Source organism: Halictus rubicundus, chromosome 3 (assembly GCF_050948215.1).
Source record: "Halictus rubicundus isolate RS-2024b chromosome 3, iyHalRubi1_principal, whole genome shotgun sequence".
Lineage (NCBI taxonomy): Eukaryota > Metazoa > Arthropoda > Insecta > Hymenoptera > Halictidae > Halictus > Halictus rubicundus.
The window spans coordinates 6019156-6038075 of record NC_135151.1 but is presented as its reverse complement, the minus strand read 5'-3'; the positions used below and the strand labels follow the sequence as shown (position 1 = coordinate 6038075).

Sequence of the window (18920 nt, the reverse complement as noted above, 5' to 3'; positions counted from 1 at the left end):
GCAGTGGTTACCGTAATGGTGCGCGGTGCGCGAGGCGGACGTAGCGGTTGTTCGAACACGGCAGCGAAGTATAGTTCTCGTTGATACATTGCGGCGAGCATTTTATCGTGGTGTGGTGGCTCGGGCTAGCGTCGAGTAAATCTGTGAACCTAGTGCCGCGTGATGCCAGTACCGTGCTGTACCGCGTTGCCCGCGTAGTATTCGGCACGTCGTCTACGGAGCAACAACAGATGAATATTCGCGAGCGCGTATACGCGTGACTTAATCGAGGAAAATGTGGAGTCCGACGCACGTCCAAGTGACAGGTAAGCGAGGGCAGACAAGTCCCGACGCAAACACGTCTCGAGTGTACGTGGTACCGCGCGGCAGGTGGTTCGAACCGAGCCAGATGTACCGTAAACCGATTACCGATTCGCTTCAGCCAAAGCTAGGTTACGTGTGTGTACGAATGTAGGTGATCGAAGCCTCGCAATCTCGTTACCACGAGAAAACCGATTAGCCAGAGATCTGTGCTCGTTATCGGCGAGTCTGTCTCGTTCTCTCGTTTGAACGCCGTCGAAAGTCTTACATGTTTGTTTTCCGTGTCATCCGCGGAGCGACGTGTTCGAGCGACCTCAATTGTCACGATAGAACTGAACAACGGTCGATTTTCGACCGAGAGAGGAGATTCACTGTCGTCGCCGGACTATCTCGGCGAATTGACATTTTCGTATTCTATCCGGTGGTGCAATCGGCGGTGGACATGCGTCGCGGAAAATCTGCCAAAATTGTCTCACGCAGCGGGAAAGCGGGCCGTCAGGGCCGTATCTAGCGGTCGTTCTTGCATTGTTTATTTACCCGAAACTAACCTAAAAACTGCCGTACGAAAAGGGTGGCGCTTCGTTCTCCTTGGAATTCGTAACATTTCAAATCTTTTGAAGGTAGTCAAAGTTGGGCAAAGGTTATTTCGAATAACGGGTAAACCCGTTTGAAAATTTATTAGAATAGTACCCAACTCTGCAGTCCGTTAACTAGCCCTTTAACCCTCGAATAGCAGTATACTTGGGTTCAGTTTGAGTTAGAGAATTACATTCCATCGAAATTCCATTCTTCTAGCCAATTCGTGTCGTTAACTTATTCGTAATTAGGTTCGGTATGATTAACGTTGATTTCGGAGAATTAGGCTCAGAAATGTGTCGAATTAAATGACCAAATAAATGTTTAAATACGATCGCCCAGCGTTACAAACCTTCCACCTACATCAATTCTATTTGTATTACGGTAAGGGGCCCAATTACTGTTCCTATATTAATTATAATTATTTTTAAAGTATAATCAATATTATAAAAGAGATATCAAATTTTTTTCATTAAAATCAGTAAATATATATATATATATATGTTATATATCTTCTTTTAATATTCATTACGCTTTAAAAATAAGTATAATTAATATAGGCACAGTAATTGGGGTCTCTTCGGTTCCAATAAAATCAGTGCAAAGCATCCGGCTTTACAGGATTCGCAAAGTAATGTCTTCGAGGCCAGAATTTCAGAACGAGACGGAGTTTGTCTACGATTAAGAGCCAAGGTTGCAATCATGTTAGAATCCTTAAGCTGGGTACTCAGACTCTCGGTAGAGGCCGGGCATATCAGTGTTTAAGTTTTGGATGTCGAACGACGTCAGTACGCAGCACCTTATGACGTAGAAAGTGGCAGAAATGCCAGGATTTAAGAGATTCTGCATCCGCGTGAAAATAAGGCCTCCCGTGACGCGGCTGCGATTGGGAAGAGGCAGTGAAAACTCGAATACCTTCGAAGCACGAACATAGTCGCGAATCGAGAGGCGAGAAGATTGCGATCTAGCATTTGCGTGCGCGCGTTTCGATCGCGTGCATGCGGGAACGTGATGCGAGAGCCCGTGTGCATTTTCGCGTACCTACTGCACATGCACGGCATTGCCAGAGCGATGCGCATAGACGAGCCCGAGCTCTCTGGCAAACGTTGGCGAGACTGCAAAGAGAGGTTCAGGACTTTGTAGTCAACAAAGGGTGTCACGACAGGAAAACGACACCGGTGCCATGTAAATCAACTCGGCTGCACACGTTTTTCTCTAGCGACGCTCCATTGCGTTTCGCAATGTTTACCAGACGATCCCTTTTCGGGCTGCACGCTCAGCGAAACAATACACACAATAATATTCCTCGCGGTTAAACAACGACATTTAGGGAATTAGAATAAAGATAGTACGATCGTTGGAGCAAAGAGCATCGTTCGTTCGCCTCGAATGGATGAACTTGTAATCTATCTTTTTTCAAATAAAGATTATAAGGGACTGCAAAATATAAAAATTGATTTGTTTTACTGGTTACACCAGAATATCCTCTTGATCCTGAGGACCACTATCCCGTTTGATGAATCGTCTTTACTTCGATTAATAAATTCAGTACCAAATGTAACTTTTTTCAGTTCATTTATCCTGTTTGTTAGTAAGGTGAAATATTTTTGTCGTTAGACAGACGGAGTTCACATTCGTGGTTTTAATTGGCAACTCGCCATCATCACGAACAATGGCTCAGTTATAAAGTTGAGCGTTTTTAGTCGAGCTTTCTTGCGGTTTTCCTGGGAGGTTCCGTCTAATCGGCGAGTAGGCTAATGTCGTAACGTTGATGTTGGCTTCCTGTTGTCCGAGACGGATTGCCAACAGGGACAGAGCGTATTTAAAACGCGGCGCGATCATCCACGCCCCAGATACTCGATGACTCAACCGATGAAAATTGGTCTGCGTGGTTTCGCTCGATAGAATTTGACCGGTGAACAACACTATATGCCGAACACAAAAGAAGTGTAACCGTCCGAGCGGTACCCCATCGCGATGATACATACCGAATGGTAGACCCTGACACGTTTTTACTTCATTATTTAGCTTTCTTCTAATTACACGCTCGCCGTTAATTAGAGCCTCGACGACGCGCGTTTACATGTCGGTTGACAAGTTCCCAGCGCTTTCGTTTCCATGCAAAATAGGTAAAGCGTGAAAGCATGTGTTGAAGCAGCTGATGGTACCCCCCTTTTCGTTCCTGGGCTTGGATCCTCTTTCCAGGATCGTACCTGCACCCCATAGACCCTGTTCGATTCATGTTCGCAAGGGGAGCACACTTTGGCTCAAAACTCTTTGCTAGTTCGTTTCAGGGATACTCTTAATATACCTCGGGGGCAAGTTTTGAACGCAACTGCACTAATAATTCTGGAGGAAGCAATGAGCACTAGGCTCTAGGTTCTGGACCTAGACTCTATCCAGATTCTGGATTCTAGTCCTTCCATAGAGCCCCTTTATGCAAAGGCTATTTGCATACCCACGCCTTCAATTTTTCAACCCCTTGCGAAACATTGTTTTAGAACATTTCCTTCTTCTTCTGACTCAAAGTCAGATTATTGACCACTTCTGTCCGAATCCTGGAAGCAATTTTAATCCCAAAATCAAGAGATTTCTCCGAAGGCAAAGGGTTAAACAATTGAATAGCCTGTTCGCTATATTGTATTGCTTCATTTTATAATAGAATTCAATTCAGTCTTTAGGGGAACAAATAAGCTAGAATTAACGAAGAGCGTTCCCGGACGAGTTCACTCGGTTCTCCTGGTTAGCAGGGCGATATAAATGAAAAATTCTCGAGCGAGATATGCATCGCGTTATTCTTGGTTAATCAACACGGTAGCCGCAGTGCCGTACCGTTAAGAATGCACCTTTCAGGGGAAACGGTATTCGGATGCAGCGAGGCAAAAGGCTTCGCAGCTCGTCCGATCATGTTGTGGAAGAATGCTGCGAGAGAGTCGATTTTCCCAGCCAGCAAGCTAGACGGTTGTGTTGTGCGTGTAGAAATGGAATAAGAAACCGATACGTTGTGCGCCAGCTGATTGTGAGAACGCGCGAGACAATGCGCGTGTGTTCTCCTCGGGATCTTCTGCCGAAACTGTTTTACCGATATTGCCGATCCAATTCTCAGGAAGACTATACACTTCCTGTTCCTCCAACCCGTAGTCACACTTTCATTCAAGCTGCATATTTAGACCGACTGAACCGAGCAACGCTGTGCTGCAGAAAGAAAAATGCAAATTGAATAATTATTTTAACCCTCCATCCGCAATCTTAGTCTTTAGGATTCAATTTCCATTCAATTAGAGTCTTCATTCGGACGCTCCAAAAAATTCTTGAATATTCTTTCATGTTCCTAGAACGTCATCCATGAATTTTTATCGCTACCTTTATTTTTTTGAGGGTAAAGCAAAATTGAAAATAGAATATTGAAAGAATGAAGAATTATTTAGAGACTTTGGGGACTAGTTATTGAATAAATATTTAAATAGGAAATCGAACAGGAATGATTAAACAACCAGAAAAGACGATGACTCTTCACCTGTAATATGTACTTACATGGCATCTTATTTATATCCCACTGCATCAGGCAGCAAGACTTGATGTGGACGTTGCTGGATGACATTTTTCCAAGCGGTTAAATTATTATGTTGTATGTGAAAACAAATGTCATTCTAACATTTATTGGATAAATGTACTGGATAAAATTGAATTATACTTGGTCGGCATCTCCTCCGTAATTACTAGACTGCAGATCTTCATGCATATTCCCATTTTATCTAACATGGTGAAAACTAAAATATCGGAAAAATTTCTTTCATTACCTAAACGGTTCCCGATACAAATGAATCTGGCAAACATGGAATACAAGAATTATTAATTATAATTCATGTACACTGAATACACACTCAACTGGTACATGTCATGAATGCATAATAATCCTCGGTCTACTAATTCCCAAGAGTAAAATTCTTGAAAATGACCACGACCGTCGGAGAACGAACTCGAACGTTTTCGTTCGAAATTCGCAACAGCATGGTATTGCAAAATGAATGAAATAGCTGGGGTAAAGGAAAAATCTATCGGAGCGATACCCTGACGAAAATAGTGATCGAACGATGCGGTTTCGCGGTAAGAATGCCGAAGAATAATGGGGCGGGAACCGATAACCACGTTGAACGCTTTTACCGCGATACAGGTAGGCGCGTGATTATGCTCGCCGGGCATAACGTGGCTCCGTTCTGCAAAACATTATCCCAAAGTACCCGAGCGACGAAAGTCGCTCTCGAAGGAAAGAGAAACTTCGCCGCGCCGTGCGAGAAAGAACGATCGCCGGCACGGCGCGCGAGTTCGTCAAACGATCCTAATCGAAATGATCCTAATAATCTGTCGAAATTTAACCGAGCGTTATCCTGATCAGCATCTTCGGGCTTCTTCGCACTCCTTCTTCACGCTCCGGTCGCGTTAATGTTTTATCGCGCGTGACCAGCATGCCGAAATGATTTATCTCTGGGTACGCCCACGCTCCCGTATCGCATTTTTCGGTCCCAACGGGACCGCGACCTGAAACGATCGATGATCGAGGAAACATGACCAATTATTATCGTTGAATGCTGTACCGAGGCACACTATAGTCCAAACTTTAAAAACCCTGTACCAAAATGATACTTAATAATAATTAACCCTTATACCAAACCACAACAGATTTTTTCCGCTTTAAATTGCTGTCGTTTCCACAATAATTGAAATGCTCGAAAGTCCTTATGCTATATCACAGGTAATACATTTCTGCTCATAAGTAAATTGCAATTTTTAATTTTGGATGCTTCTGTTCCGTATAACAATGGCGGACAGCACCCGGTCCGTAGTTTTGAAATAAATAGATATCGCCGCCATTTTTCAATATTTTGCTTTGACAAAAATTGATATATTAAGCTGAAAGTCGGGTATTTAGTTGCCGAAAAAATTAGAATTTTTTACTAGGTAATTATCTCTGACATAAATTCGGAAAGTTACCTTACGTTGGTGCGCTTCAGGGTGGCATCCTCTTAAGCATGCGCTAAATGATCACTTATGTCTAACAACTTCAGACCGATGCATAAGATTACTTGTAAGGCTTCCTGTGCAAACGTTTAGTCGAATAAAATTATCTTACATTATCGCCCCTCTTCCCGTTCTTCTAAATCGAAGTTAGAACGACTTTCATATACTTTATTTTACAATTGCTAAAATTACAAAGATATTTCTAGGAGAAATGAAAAAGTTTCTTTATTGAAGCGCGATATATAAATAAAATCAATCTTTTTAATTTTATGAGGCAATTTCAGTGTTCGCCACTCTCACAGTTCATTTAAAACGAAAATATTGAAATTAATTAATGCACAAATACAGAGATGCTACTAGCATTCATTATCAAACCTAATCGCACGTTCTCCAAATAACGACTAATTCGAGCCTTTCTTTGTTTACAGTTCAGAGAGCGAAGAACTTGTTGACGAAGGGAAAGCACAGTAAGTATCGCCCTAATTTCAATAAAAAAAAAAAAGCAATGTTTACACGTTACGACAATTGTCCTCGCATTTTGCGGTCTACTTTCGTCCAAGAGGATCACGTTTCAAAACAAACCACATCGAGGTTATTTCGATGACCGTCGCATTGCATAGCGTTGCACTCTTTTCGTGTGTGTACAAATCGAATTTCGCGAGGCACGCGAAAACTCTCGACCACGTAATCCTTGCGTAAGTCGTAAACGAAAAAAAGATATCGGATTCGTAGGGACTCATGTGTGTACAACGTTAGAACAGTCTAACAGCTCTCGCGGCTGGTTTGTGGCATAGTTAATGTCAATGTGTACATGAATCATTGAGTTTATTCGACGGTTTGCACTTTGGAATTACTCCTGGCTAGATAACGACACTTTCTTCTCTTGAGTCATACTTATCTGGCACTACAAGACACTGACGTATACGAATCAGGCCACAATCGAGATCGGTGTAATCAGTTTACATTACGAGGAAGCTTAAGCCGTGTAAATTATTAACAATCACGGCTAAATAATAGCGACTCGCCAACCAGCGTCTTCGTCTTTTGATCACACTCGTGCATATTATTACCCGTGAATTAGGAAGACTTAATTGCGAATATATTCGTTTATAATAATAAGACTGATAATATGTACTTGAATAAAGAAGTATGTATATTATCCCTTTGCACTCTAATGGCGTCTCTGAGGCGCCACTGAAAATAATCAGACCACAATTCAGAACAATTTTTACATTACTGAATTTCTTGTATTCAATAAATTGCTATAAATTTATCTGTGGTATGAATAAATGTTCTTCATTTCACTTTTTCTCCCCCCCCCCCCCTGAATTCAAATTTTCATCTGAATCTTTCATGAAAACATTTTTATAGTTTCGATAATAGTAAAATGAAAAGTCTGAAAAAAAATCATCTGTACTCACCCAGTAGTTCTAATTCCTTTTCGCCTTACCTTGAAGAACCACCCCCTAAGTTTTCTTCCAACTGTTGCCAACCACCCTAACGACGCAAACGCGTTGAAATCGGTAGCATTATAGGAAATGATAGCTGGTATAGCGGGTCTAGAAGGTAATTTCTATACGATAACGATGAAGCAACAAGTACACAATGGATCAGCACTGTCTCCCGCGAGATTTAATATCCGTCACGTGGCCGGGGCTAATTCTGACCTTGTTGTCGACCGTCTCCGTCCGCCCACGCAATCTCACTTGAGCTTAATAACGCAGAGACGAACGATTGTTTCGTGACGATCGCCCTCGGCAAGGAGAAGTACCAGACGTCTGTGAAGGAGAAGGCAGCGAGGGACGTCGAATGGCACGAGGAATGCGAATTAATTATCCCGGAGCAGGGGAACACCGCGGAAATCGTGCTGACCGCCCTCCATCGTAATTTCCTGGGTGTCGACGAGTTCCTCGGCACCATCAGCATACCCCTGTCCAGCTTCGACGTCTACGAGAGACCCAGGAACAGATGGTGCGTTAATCTATGATCGCCAATTTTTTTTCCTTACGCGGGGGATCTATGATCGCCAATTTTTTTTCCTTAAAATCCTTTTACACAAATAATCTACACTTAGATTTACAGAAAATGCGAAAAACAGAAAGTCGATATTTTTAAATTGAAAAACCAGAATACCCCGTTAACGATGGAGAAACAGCGATCTCTTCCTAAAGCAACTCCTCCTCGTCCTCGTTGAAAGCAGAGTTGTTATCGGAATTATAGCGCGCATCATGTACCTTCCTGTGCATGTTCACACACGTGCACACGGCTAGGAAAGTACCGCGAGTGAACGTATAGCGGTACCCCGCTTATGGCATTTTGGAAAGTTGCAATAATCGTTCAGGAAATTTCCGTCTCGCGGCCACTTGTTCTCATGAAAATAACAAGATCAGCAGAGCTTTGAGAAAGTTGAGAGGATGTAACAAGAGAGTAAAACGTGTCCTTGCTTAAAAATTATTTGCTTTTCATGTTAAGAAAACATCATTTTGCGTGAAAGTTCATTCTACCTTGATCAGGTCGATAGTTATTAGTAGGAGGTAGTTTATAATAAATGAATAATAAATTAGCGTCTTCAAACTTAAGTTATAGAGAATTAAAGACATTTCCGATCCCTTACCTAGGCATACTCTTTCGCTACAAAGTGTACTTGCTCCAGGGAATACTAATTTCCTCTAAAAACGCTATGTCACTATCCTAATGACCATCTGCTATTTAGGTACACCCTGGGAAGTAAACCAGGCAAGGAGAATACGAAGGAGCGAGGTGAACTCGAGGTGAAGATCGGCTTCATCGTCAAAGCAGGCAGTTTGACCGATTTGAGCCACAAAGAGCGGCACAAGAGTTCCCTAGGGCAACTATCCAACGCCGCTCATTCTATCGGAGGAAGTTTGCTGAGCATAGGTAGCTTGGAGAAGCGGAAAGGCCTGAAAAAATTGGCGAAATCCATCGGTAACCGCGTGAAAGGGAAAAGCAAGCATAATATTGATAAAGAGGATGATTTGGATGAGAGGGACGAGAGGAAGTTTAAGACCCCCACTAGGCAACAACCGGGTGAAGCTGATCCTGGTGTGATCAGCGAGGATGAGGACGAATTTACGGTAATCTTTAAAGATTGAAAGTAATGGAATTATTTGAAAATAGTGTGTTTCTTCTTTAGTTTGATGACTTGTCTCATAAGAGTTCAGCGTCGTCTTTGAATGCACCTGTGGTCGGTGGAAATAGCAACAGCGTGGTTTCCGTTTCCTCCAGCGTCTCTTCCGGTAATCATTCCAATGAGGCCAATCACCCACCACCAGCGCCAGCTAACGCTGCGCCAAGCAAACCACCTAGATACTCCATGAGCGTATCCACCACCAATTTATCGAAGGTCGATAACATCAAGGATGACGAGTGGGGTCTCAAACTCTATGGGAAGCAAGCTCATAACAACGTCAAACGGTACAAAGCAATCCTTAAGCGAAATTTAAGAAATGTTCTAGATTCTACAAATATTCTGCTACAACAATCATTCAAAATAATTCATGACGAATTGACCAAGATACTGGGTAGATTTAATTTTTAATAAAGCGCTGTTCTTTCAGGTGGGAGAACAAAGCAAGTCCAAAGATAGTGATCGATGAGCCAAAAGAGGACCATCGCGAAGCGTCACCGGTTGGTTCTCCGTCGTCGACGACCCTGAGATTCCAAGAAACACCTGAACCACCGGTGCCAGCGCCCCGTGAAGTCTTGCAGAACAAGAACAAAGAAGAGAGACCCGTGTCGAATAAAGATAAAAGCGCGAAAGAAGAAAAGCTGAAGGAGAAAAAGGAGGACAGATACAGTTGTTGGAGTCCCAAGGACGACAAACAGTCGAGGAAAGACAAGAAGAAGGAGAAAGAGAATAAGCTGAAGGAGCTAAACGACGATAACAGTCATTTGTCTTCGGAAAGAATTATCATCGGCGGCGAGGACGCGATTCGAAGCACCATTACTGGCAAAAGTCACTTGCCGCATGAGGTTCTTTCTCAATTTGATGGGAAATCAAGAGAGGTGATTGCTGGACTCTTCTGTATTCAACACATGCTTGGATTTGTAACCTTGAGTAGATATTCCTGATAGGTTTTCTATAATGAATCTGTAAATTGTCTTAGATTGTCTTTCAAAGTTACAGATCTGATAAAATATTTATGGAACAAAACTTGTTGTCTCTGTAGTAGGTTAATTGATATGTTTTCTTGTAGGATCTGATAGAGCTAACGCTGCAGCTGCAGTCGGAAGTGATGGAAAAGAAGAAACGTCTGAGCGACCTTGAAGATTACATAGACGCACTGTTATTACGAGTAATTGAATGCTCGCCACGCTTGCTGCAGAATCCCTATCAATCGCAGAGACGTTTGTCATCGCCCGGGCATCAGTAAACAGTTAAATACTCTTCCATCTGGTGACGTTTCCTGATGTCGAGGTTGATTACGTCTCCCGGCGTGATTAGTGATAATTGCATAGCGCCCGTTCGATCCGTTCCCGATCGTTACTTTTGATGTATGTTCGACTGCTGCTGCCGTGCAACCGATTTTTATTTTATAAACCACGCGCTTTAATTTATTCTCGACTAACAATTAGTACCGTAACTCTTAAGTAAAGTTGCACATAGCGTTTTGTTCGTTGCTTTCTCTTGATTTCAGAGACTACCGCCAAAACATTCAACAATTTGTTATCGTTGGAATGAAAGTATTTTATTCATAAGTTTATATGCGTTTGAAAAAAAGGGGCAAATGGAAACGGCGCGACACTTGTGCCAACCGCTTTGAAACGTGGGAAAAAAAGATGCGAATACTCCCCTAGTCTTCCCGAGAGAGAAAGCGTTATATATGTATCGTTCATCCCAAAAAACCTAATGTGTCCGTCCAAAGTATTATCATGAGAAAAGGAAAAAGAAATTTACGATTCACACGATTAAGGTTCTTTGTAGAATTCGAATTTCGCGCGCGCGGGCGCGCGAGGATCGGTTCTCGCGCGTTGTTGTATATCATATTTTCGCAAATACATATTTATGTAAGAAGACAAAGAATAATCGAGGAGGTCCAATTACGTATTCGATTACGCGTTATTCACACCTATACACGCGCGTGTATGTATGCAAATAAAATGATTGCTATTATTAAATACAGACGTTTTCATCGATCTGATTTTCGGACCAGATTGTGGTACCGCTTGGATTTTTCGTTCGGTGAATTCGTAGCACCAAAATGTTGTACTTCCTTGAAACAGGTGATCTCTGAGGTCATTTGAAGAAAATTTTTCCTTTGCAAAAATATTCTCCGCGGTTTTGTTAAGGAGTTATTTGACGGAAAACATGGACCAATCAGAGCACAGCTACAGCGGACGGATTTCGACCCTGTAACTGCGTTCTGACTGGTATGTTTTTTGTTAAATTACTACTTAATTAAAACTACTTTGTTTTCGCAAAGGAAAAAGTTACTTCAAATCACCTCAGAAATCACCCGTCCCAAGGAAATACAACATCTTGGGACACCCTGTATACGGGTTGAACGTATAAATGAAATCCGAGTGTTCACGGTCAATGTTTTCGGGTCGCGTAGTCAGTATTTATTCTAATACATCTGTGCAGCTCTCGCAGTACCCGCTCGTTCTCACTGAACAGTTCAGAGCACGGTGGCATTCGATCGCTTATGTTTTCGCTGCGATTTTCTTAGCACTTTCTCTGTGGGAATCGTACGCCGTTGATAGTGAACAATGACAGACGGCACGGGCAACGATGACACCACTGCCTTCAATACGATATCTGGTAAAGTTTCTTGCTCCCGTCCGCTTTTCCGTTTTGACACCGGTCCTTCGAGGTTAGGTTGCCTCGAAGCGCAACGGTTTTTCTCACACAAAAGGATTTGCGTGAAACTGTTTAAAATCCACTTGTTCGATAGCTGGACACCGTGAAGGCTTTCGTTTGTGGAAATATGGGTAATCGAGAGTGTTTTAAGCGGAGAATTTGGTTCGGAATCGGTAGAGGTGACCTTAAAATTGCGGATATTTCGTTGCTTTCATATATACCACGCGGTTACGAGCTATAGCTCGTTTTTGGTATAGATGTATATAGATAAACGTACATATATATAGAATAAATAAACGCGCGAATCGTGATCGAACGCGACAGCAAAGCTGATTTAAAATAAGTTTCAGACTCGTCGAAAGCAGAGACAAGCACGGCTGGCCCGCTCGTTCTCTACTCGACGGCGCAAGCATGGCAAGCTCAATTTTATCGGAGTATTGCACAGCCCTACATGATATCGGAATCGTCGGATGAAGAAGATCTTTCCAATTATCAGTTCGAGGATGACCTCGAGTACCTGAGGTCGTTGGACCCAAAGGAGTGGAAAGACCAAGATCATTACGCCGTGCTAGGATTGAAAAAGCTCAGGCACAAAGCGACCGAAGAGATTATTAAAAGGGCTTGTACGTAAAGAAAGTTCAAAGTATACTCTGTAAAGGAATGTAGGTGTTATATCGTTCGCTGTCTTGCTCAGCGCTGTGATTAGCGTGGCTCAGAAGTATTTCATTGGTAAATTACAGACAAGCAGAAGATCCTGAAGCATCATCCGGACAAGCGGAAGGCGCTGGGTGAGGAGATCCGGCCGGACGACGATTATTTCACCTGCATCACCAGGGCGTGGGAGACCCTGGGCAGCACCGCCAAGAGGAGGAGCTACGACAGCGTAGATCCGTACTTTAACGACGATTTGCCGGACGAGAAAGACTGTAAAAGCAATTTCTACGTGACGATGGGCAAAGCATTCAGGGACAATGCCAGGTGGTCTGTGAAACAGCCGGTGCCGCGATTAGGCGTGCCGGACACACCCAGAGCCAAAGTCGAACAGTTTTATTCATTTTGGTACGACTTCGAGTCATGGCGTGAATACTCCTACCTGGACGAGGAGGACAAAGAAAGCGGACAAGAGTAAGTTCCAGTTTCAAATTTCTTTTGCCTTTTCTTAGCCCGCACAGTAGGCCAGAATCGTAAAAACCTGAACAAAACGCATGTTTCTGTTAATTATATATTATGAAATACAAGTAGAAGTTTTTGAGGTTGTAGAGCATAATTCTGGTATTATTTGCTAAAATGAGAAACTGTCTTTATAAAACTACCCTTAATAACTGAAACTTTACTAGTTGATTTCAAATGTAATTTTCAGCAATTAATGTCTTATGGACACATCTTTGGAAGTAAATAGTTAAAGAGTTTATGTCAACGAAAGTTACGATTTCTACCAATTGTGAGTTCGACACGCCTAAACGAATTTTAAATGAATAGAGACTTAAAATTACAAAAATTAGTAGTTTGTTAGTAATTTGAACAAAATTTAGCATTGAAATTATTGTTACATTATTATTTGTTGCATCATACAATCTTCTCTCAACTTGTTAAACGACTCCAAAACGAAAAATTGTCTCCCGGTTACAGCTAAATTTTGAATTCATCTAGATCTAATCTATTTTTAGACTTAGTTTTAACTATGACCTAGTTTTAACCTATTTCATGACATGAACATTTTCAAATTGATTCCCTCTATTTTATAAAAACGGCACACTGTGGCCCGTTTCAATCTACGTCGTTCTTTCAGCCGAGATATGCGCAAGTGGATCGAGAAGAAGAACAAAGCGACGCGTGCGAAGCGGAAGAAGGAGGAAATGGCGCGTATCCGTAGCCTGGTGCATATGGCTTACAACCTGGACCCGAGGATAAAGAAGTTCCAGCAGGACGACAAGGACAAGAAGACTGCGGCAAAGAAGGCGAAGCAAGAGGCGGCTAAAGCAAGGCAGCTGGAAGAGGAGAGGATAGCGAGGGACGCGGCGGAAAAAGAGCGGTTGGAGAAGGAGAAGCGCGAGAGCGAGGAGAAGGCGAAGATGGACGCCTTGAAGCAGGAGAGGGAGGTGCAGAAGAAGGCTCTCCGGAAGGAGAGGAAGGCGCTCAGGGATTTCTGCAAGGCGAACAATTACTTCGCGAATAACGCGACGGAGAGCATCAGGCATATGGAGAGCGTGGAGAAGATTTGCGAGCTGTTCAAGCTGGTGCAGCTAGAGGAGGCGATGAAGAAGCTGCAGGCTGAGGGCCGGTCGGCGTTCATCGACATCGTGGAGGACACTGAGAAGAGAATAGAGGCGGAGCGCAGAGTAGGCTTCACCACGAACGACACGCGAAATACACCGGAGAAGCAGGTCAAGTCTCACGCCGTTCCGTGGAATGAGAACGACCTCCAGTTGCTCATCAAGGCTGTGAACCTGTTCCCGGCTGGGACTAATCAACGTTGGGAGGTGGTCGCTAACTTCATTAATCAACATAGCAGCTCGACAGCTGGAGTTACTCGCGACGCGAAGGAAGTCCTCGCGAAAGCCAAAGACCTGCAATCCACGGACTTCAGCAAGTCCAGTCTGAAGGAGCAGGCTAATAAGAAGGCCTTTGACAACTTCATCGCGGAGAAGAAGACCAAGGAGTCGGTCGAGGAACGAATGCCGGCGGTCACGGAGCGATTGGACCATCCTATGGCTAACGGGATCTCCACGGAGCAGAAGGAAACCAAGAAGGAACCCCAACCGTGGACTCCAGCTGAGCAGAAGCTGCTCGAGCAAGCGCTGAAAACCTATCCCACCACCGTGCCCGATAGGTGGGACCAAATCGCTGCGTGCATACCGACTAGGACGAAAAAAGAGTGCGTCAGGAGATATAAGGTGAGTGTGCACGTTGAAGTAGGACCTGAAGAAACATTTAAAAAATTTTTTAAATTGCTGTCTAGAGGACCTGCTTTTAATCATCATGATTTTTACCATGTGTTGTCGCAGACAATTTCCTGAGTAGTTCTCAAGCGGTTTAAGCCACTTGAATTTAACACTTAAATTTCGTTACTATTTGACGTTTTACTAATTTTTGTCGTAAATGCATAAAATCCGCAAGACTGCGGAACAACTAGACAGTTATGGTGATTGGAGGCGGAAGTGTTCTAGACAGTACATTCACCCACATTTATTCGAACGTAATATAACGAATAACGTTTGCAGGAGCTGGTGGAGCTGGTCAAAGCGAAAAAGGCGGCGCAAGTGATGAAATAATAGTAGTCTATCTTTAAAGTGAAAATTCTTTTTTAACTTATTCGAAACTCGGATTCAGACGACTCTCGCGAATCATTTTTCGGGTAGGAACTTGTTCATTGAGTTTGGAAAACAGATGAATTCTAGCTTTCACCGAAAGAGATACAAAAAAGAAAAAACAAAAAAAAAACGTATGGAAAAACGCCCAGCCGTTGTATATACCTGTGCCTTGCTTTTTAGTCCGTGCGTGCACAGTTCGTTGACCGTTTTTAGGAACCAATTTATCCGCTACTTAACACGCGTCGAAACAATCTCGCTGCACTTAGTCACTGTACAATTGTTCATGGAAATGGTTAATCGCGTGGAAAAAGGAAGAGAAGATCATATGTTCCGACCACCGCCAGGACCCAGGAACTCGGCTTCGAGGACCCAGTGTTCGCCAAGCAGGAAAAGCGATTTCACGAGAATAAAACTCCGTTTTTATTTTTTCTGTTCTCGTTCGCCTGTTGTTCCTCTTTTTTTCTCTCTAGAGACACACACACACACACACACACACACACCTATTTTGTAAGTAATGTAAGATACTGGTATTCGCGAACGACACACGCGCGCATCAAGTATTGTTATTAAATAAAGAGACTTGAGTGATGTGACACACGAAGAATGGGACGGCTAAATATGTGAAAGAACACCGTTGGATGTTTGAAATCCTTATATTTTAATTTGACACATTTTCTGACAACATTAACAACAACAATTTTTTCCGTTAGTTTTCCCGTGATTTTTCTCTTCATCTCTATTCAGCGAATACCGTGTGGGTGTCCCATGCAGTTTCTTTCACAAAATTGCATGGAACGTACAAATGTTTTTGCGCAACGTTCGAATGTTTCTCCCCGCGCTAAACGATTTCGCTGTCGCCAAAATTCAAGTGTTTTTTTCGCGGTTTCTCGGCTTTAGAAACGGATCCCAAAATCAGTTCGTCGCGCGGAAAACGGGGACAAAGGAAAGAAAAAAAAAAGAAGAAGAAGAAAGAAATATCGATCAGGCTTAATTTGCCGCCCAGACGAGAAATAAATGACTCAAACGTTTAACGATCTGGTAGCTTAAGCCTATGCGAGTCGATTTCGGAATCCCGACTCTCGCGTTTGCCTTGTTCCTCAATTCCGTTCAAAGAGCACGAGCACTCGGCGACTCTGCTCTTTTCGATATCTCTCGGCCATTCAACAACCATAGTTTCCGAGATAGAATCCTGCTCAAATCGCGCTTCGAGAATCGTACAATACCAGAGCTCGAAATTCCAGGATTCTCTATTTTTCTGTAACCCTTACTCAACCGGGTCACTCTTGACCCTCGGTCGTACCAAAGATGCATGTTTTGAACAAATTTCTTTTTTATGGCTACCGTAAGCATCATTGGATAATGGTTTGTGTTGAACGGATTGGAAAACATGTAGAAAAGTTTAGTGTGGGTCGAAATTGACCCGGTTGTTCAAGGGTTGCAAAGCTTTCGCCACGAATCGTCGACAGTCGCGCGAGTCGACACGCTGGAACGGGTTAACGCTTTGTGGTCCGTCTAAATAATCGTTTTCAATTACGTAATGTCATTTAAGTGACAATTATGCTACTGTGGTGATCGCAGAAGATGCCCTGTATCAAAGATAACAGCTCCCTTTGTTTGAATCTCGCACTACCAATCCGGATACACAAATTAATGCAGAACTATGAATTCTGGAACTGCTGAATCGGTCAAAAAGACTTGATTATTTATTTTATAACTATTGAAATTCTAAGGACGCTTTTCTGAGGAACAACTTAACAAATGTGGAACTCTTGCTCGTTTATTTGTTACTACAGATGTTGTTCATTCGCAAACAGTTTCCTCTTTAGCCAGACCAGGTCGACTTAATTAAATGTATCGTTAATTTCATCGTCTCCTGATGTTACTAATTAAAATATCTGATTCCTTACGTTATAGTTATTGATATTTTACAGATGCATTTCTGAGAATTAAGTCAACAAATTTATTTAACCAAACAGATCTTGTAATTAAGAAATGAGCTTACTATTTTTAACTCTCGGTGCAAATTTGTTATTTTTAATGCTCGAAAAGAATTCATTGCACAGCTACGTTGTCATCAAATGAATTTAACTGTGAAAAATTCGTGTATCTATTTTTGCGCGGTTTTATTGTCCACCACAGTGCACGAATGATGTCTAAAAAAAGAAAAGGACGTCGATCAAACTGAAACAAGACGGACCGTGATCCACAAAGCGTTAAACGGCTTGAGAAGCAACAGGAAGTGGGATGATCGAACAGAAAACCGGCAGTATATATGTCGTGTGCGTGTCCGTTGGTTTTGTGCATCGGGATCCTTACCTCTGTAAAATTCCTTAACGGACTAGAATCGTGAATGTGCGACAAGGTGTGCTCGCCATCTTCCATTTTTCGTTCAGAAGTAAGCGAGCACTGGCTGCTCCGATATCGAGCAACCACGTTTTCTTTTTCAATCCTCGAACATTCAAAATATTTACAAACGAGCCTTCGTGATGGTCAAACAATATTCGGTTTCATTTCTCAAACGATTAGCGACGGTCGCGAACCACGGCAATCGAGTGTTAACCCTTCAGGCGAATTTTTCGTTAACGCATTGTTTGGCACTCAATTTTCCGGTTGTCAGAATCTGTGATTCTTGAAGAAAGTTGGAGATCTTTTGATACGTTCGCTGCCAGCGTTACATGTTTATGGCAACCATGATTTTCATATACACCCTTTTACACGGCACGGTTTTATACGAATAATGTTTGCCAAAATTCGATACAACAATTACTGGCTCGTTTTCTTTGCTGTTTTATATCATTTTTGTCAAGTAGGCTTTATTGATCTTTTAAACAAGTTTTTCTCGTGCGATTTTTTCCACCGTGTAAAAAGAGAACCGGGTATACATACTATGTAAAGAAAGTTGAATTACGTTTGTTCATGTGCTTATTTAAAATTGCAACATCTAGGTTCTTCATGACAATGTTTTTCTTTTATACTTGTTAAGAACATACATCGTATTTTATAGAATATTATAACAATGAAGATCGTGACGGATACAGACGCTGGTAGCAAACGTGTATTTAATGTCAATCAATTTTTTTTTAAATATTAATGGAAATCGTACTCGTAAATCGACAAGTCACCCATTCCTGGATGATTTAATTGTTCCTTTGAGATTTGTTATTTGAAAGAAGATTATTGAGTTAGTTTTGCATAGTCAGTTGCAAAAGTCTACACGTCGAATTTTTCATATTCAAAAGAAAGAAGTCGGATTGCATATTTTTATTGATATTAGTTCGTTTATTAATTAAGATTAAGCAAGCTCTGAGTGAATGACGATGTTGTTACATTTATTAAAATATAAGTAGAAAGTAGGAACATATGAAATGCTATGAACAGATGCTATTATATTAAAATATACCACATCCATTGCCATAGTAATGGTAGTTTACATCCTTTACGTTAGATTGCGGATTTGTCTGCGAAATAAACATTATCTGCATTAATTGTAAGAAACAGCAATCAAATATGGTTTCTTTCTTTAACAAATTCAATAAGTCAGAGACGTTTCTACTGTTTCAAATCGAATGTATTCATTTCTGTCATAATTGATACACCCCCATCGTACAGCAATTTCAACTAAAAAATGAATCGACTTTCCTATACACGGTAATTTTATTAGTGTCATTTTGAATTTTTTAAATTCAGACCTGCACAAACGTAGACTTTTGCGACTGAGCAGTAGCATGCTCGTTAAAAATCCTGTTTCGGCATGTAAATTGTTAAATTTGGTAGAAGTAACGAGGCGGCTAACAAACATCGCGCAGAATGTAAAACGACGACAAAGCCTTTGCGAATACTTTGTGCATCAGACAGAAAAAGAAACTGCCTCGTAAAGGGTTAACCGAGGACAT

At 42.1% G+C, this 18920-nt stretch overlaps 2 protein-coding genes across 3 annotated transcripts; both read left to right on the top strand.

The window, feature by feature from the left end:
- On the top strand, positions 1-11034 carry Rip11 (Rab11 interacting protein). Its single transcript, XM_076785017.1, has 7 exons — positions 1-305; positions 6324-6362; positions 7620-7866; positions 8609-8990; positions 9050-9330; positions 9474-9921; positions 10113-11034. Exons 1-7 carry the CDS (start codon positions 275-277, stop codon positions 10287-10289), a joined length of 1605 nt encoding a protein of 534 aa, XP_076641132.1. The 5' UTR covers positions 1-274; the 3' UTR covers positions 10290-11034.
- Positions 11035-11495: 461 nt separating this feature from the next.
- LOC143352490 (dnaJ homolog subfamily C member 2) lies at positions 11496-16002 on the top strand. Of its 2 annotated transcripts, none has more exons than XM_076785016.1 (5): positions 11496-11677; positions 12067-12339; positions 12457-12841; positions 13506-14610; positions 14938-16002. In XM_076785016.1, the coding sequence occupies exons 1-5, from the start codon at positions 11626-11628 to the stop codon at positions 14986-14988; spliced, it is 1866 nt and encodes a 621-aa protein (XP_076641131.1). In that variant the 5' UTR covers positions 11496-11625; the 3' UTR covers positions 14989-16002. The 2 variants fall into 2 exon arrangements, with proteins under 2 accessions (XP_076641131.1, XP_076641130.1); XM_076785015.1 differs by having other exon boundaries at positions 12061-12339.
- Positions 16003-18920: the final 2918 nt, after the last annotated feature.

What these genes read in the sequence shown, in the direction of transcription:
- Rip11 (XM_076785017.1), top strand. Translation starts at nt 275, where the DNA reads ATGTGGAGTCCGACGCACGTCCAAGTGACAG. An exon ending in AGGATGAGGACGAATTTACG is followed by an intron (nt 8,991 to 9,049) that starts GTAATCTTTAAA and finishes TTTCTTCTTTAG; the next exon opens with TTTGATGACTTGTCTCATAA. An exon ending in GCTCATAACAACGTCAAACG is followed by an intron (nt 9,331 to 9,473) that starts GTACAAAGCAAT and finishes CTGTTCTTTCAG; the next exon opens with GTGGGAGAACAAAGCAAGTC.
- LOC143352490 (XM_076785015.1), top strand. Translation starts at nt 11,626, where the DNA reads ATGACAGACGGCACGGGCAACGATGACACCACTGCCTTCAATACGATA. An exon ending in AGAGATTATTAAAAGGGCTT is followed by an intron (nt 12,340 to 12,456) that starts GTACGTAAAGAA and finishes GGTAAATTACAG; the next exon opens with ACAAGCAGAAGATCCTGAAG. An exon ending in AGTGCGTCAGGAGATATAAG is followed by an intron (nt 14,611 to 14,937) that starts GTGAGTGTGCAC and finishes TAACGTTTGCAG; the next exon opens with GAGCTGGTGGAGCTGGTCAA.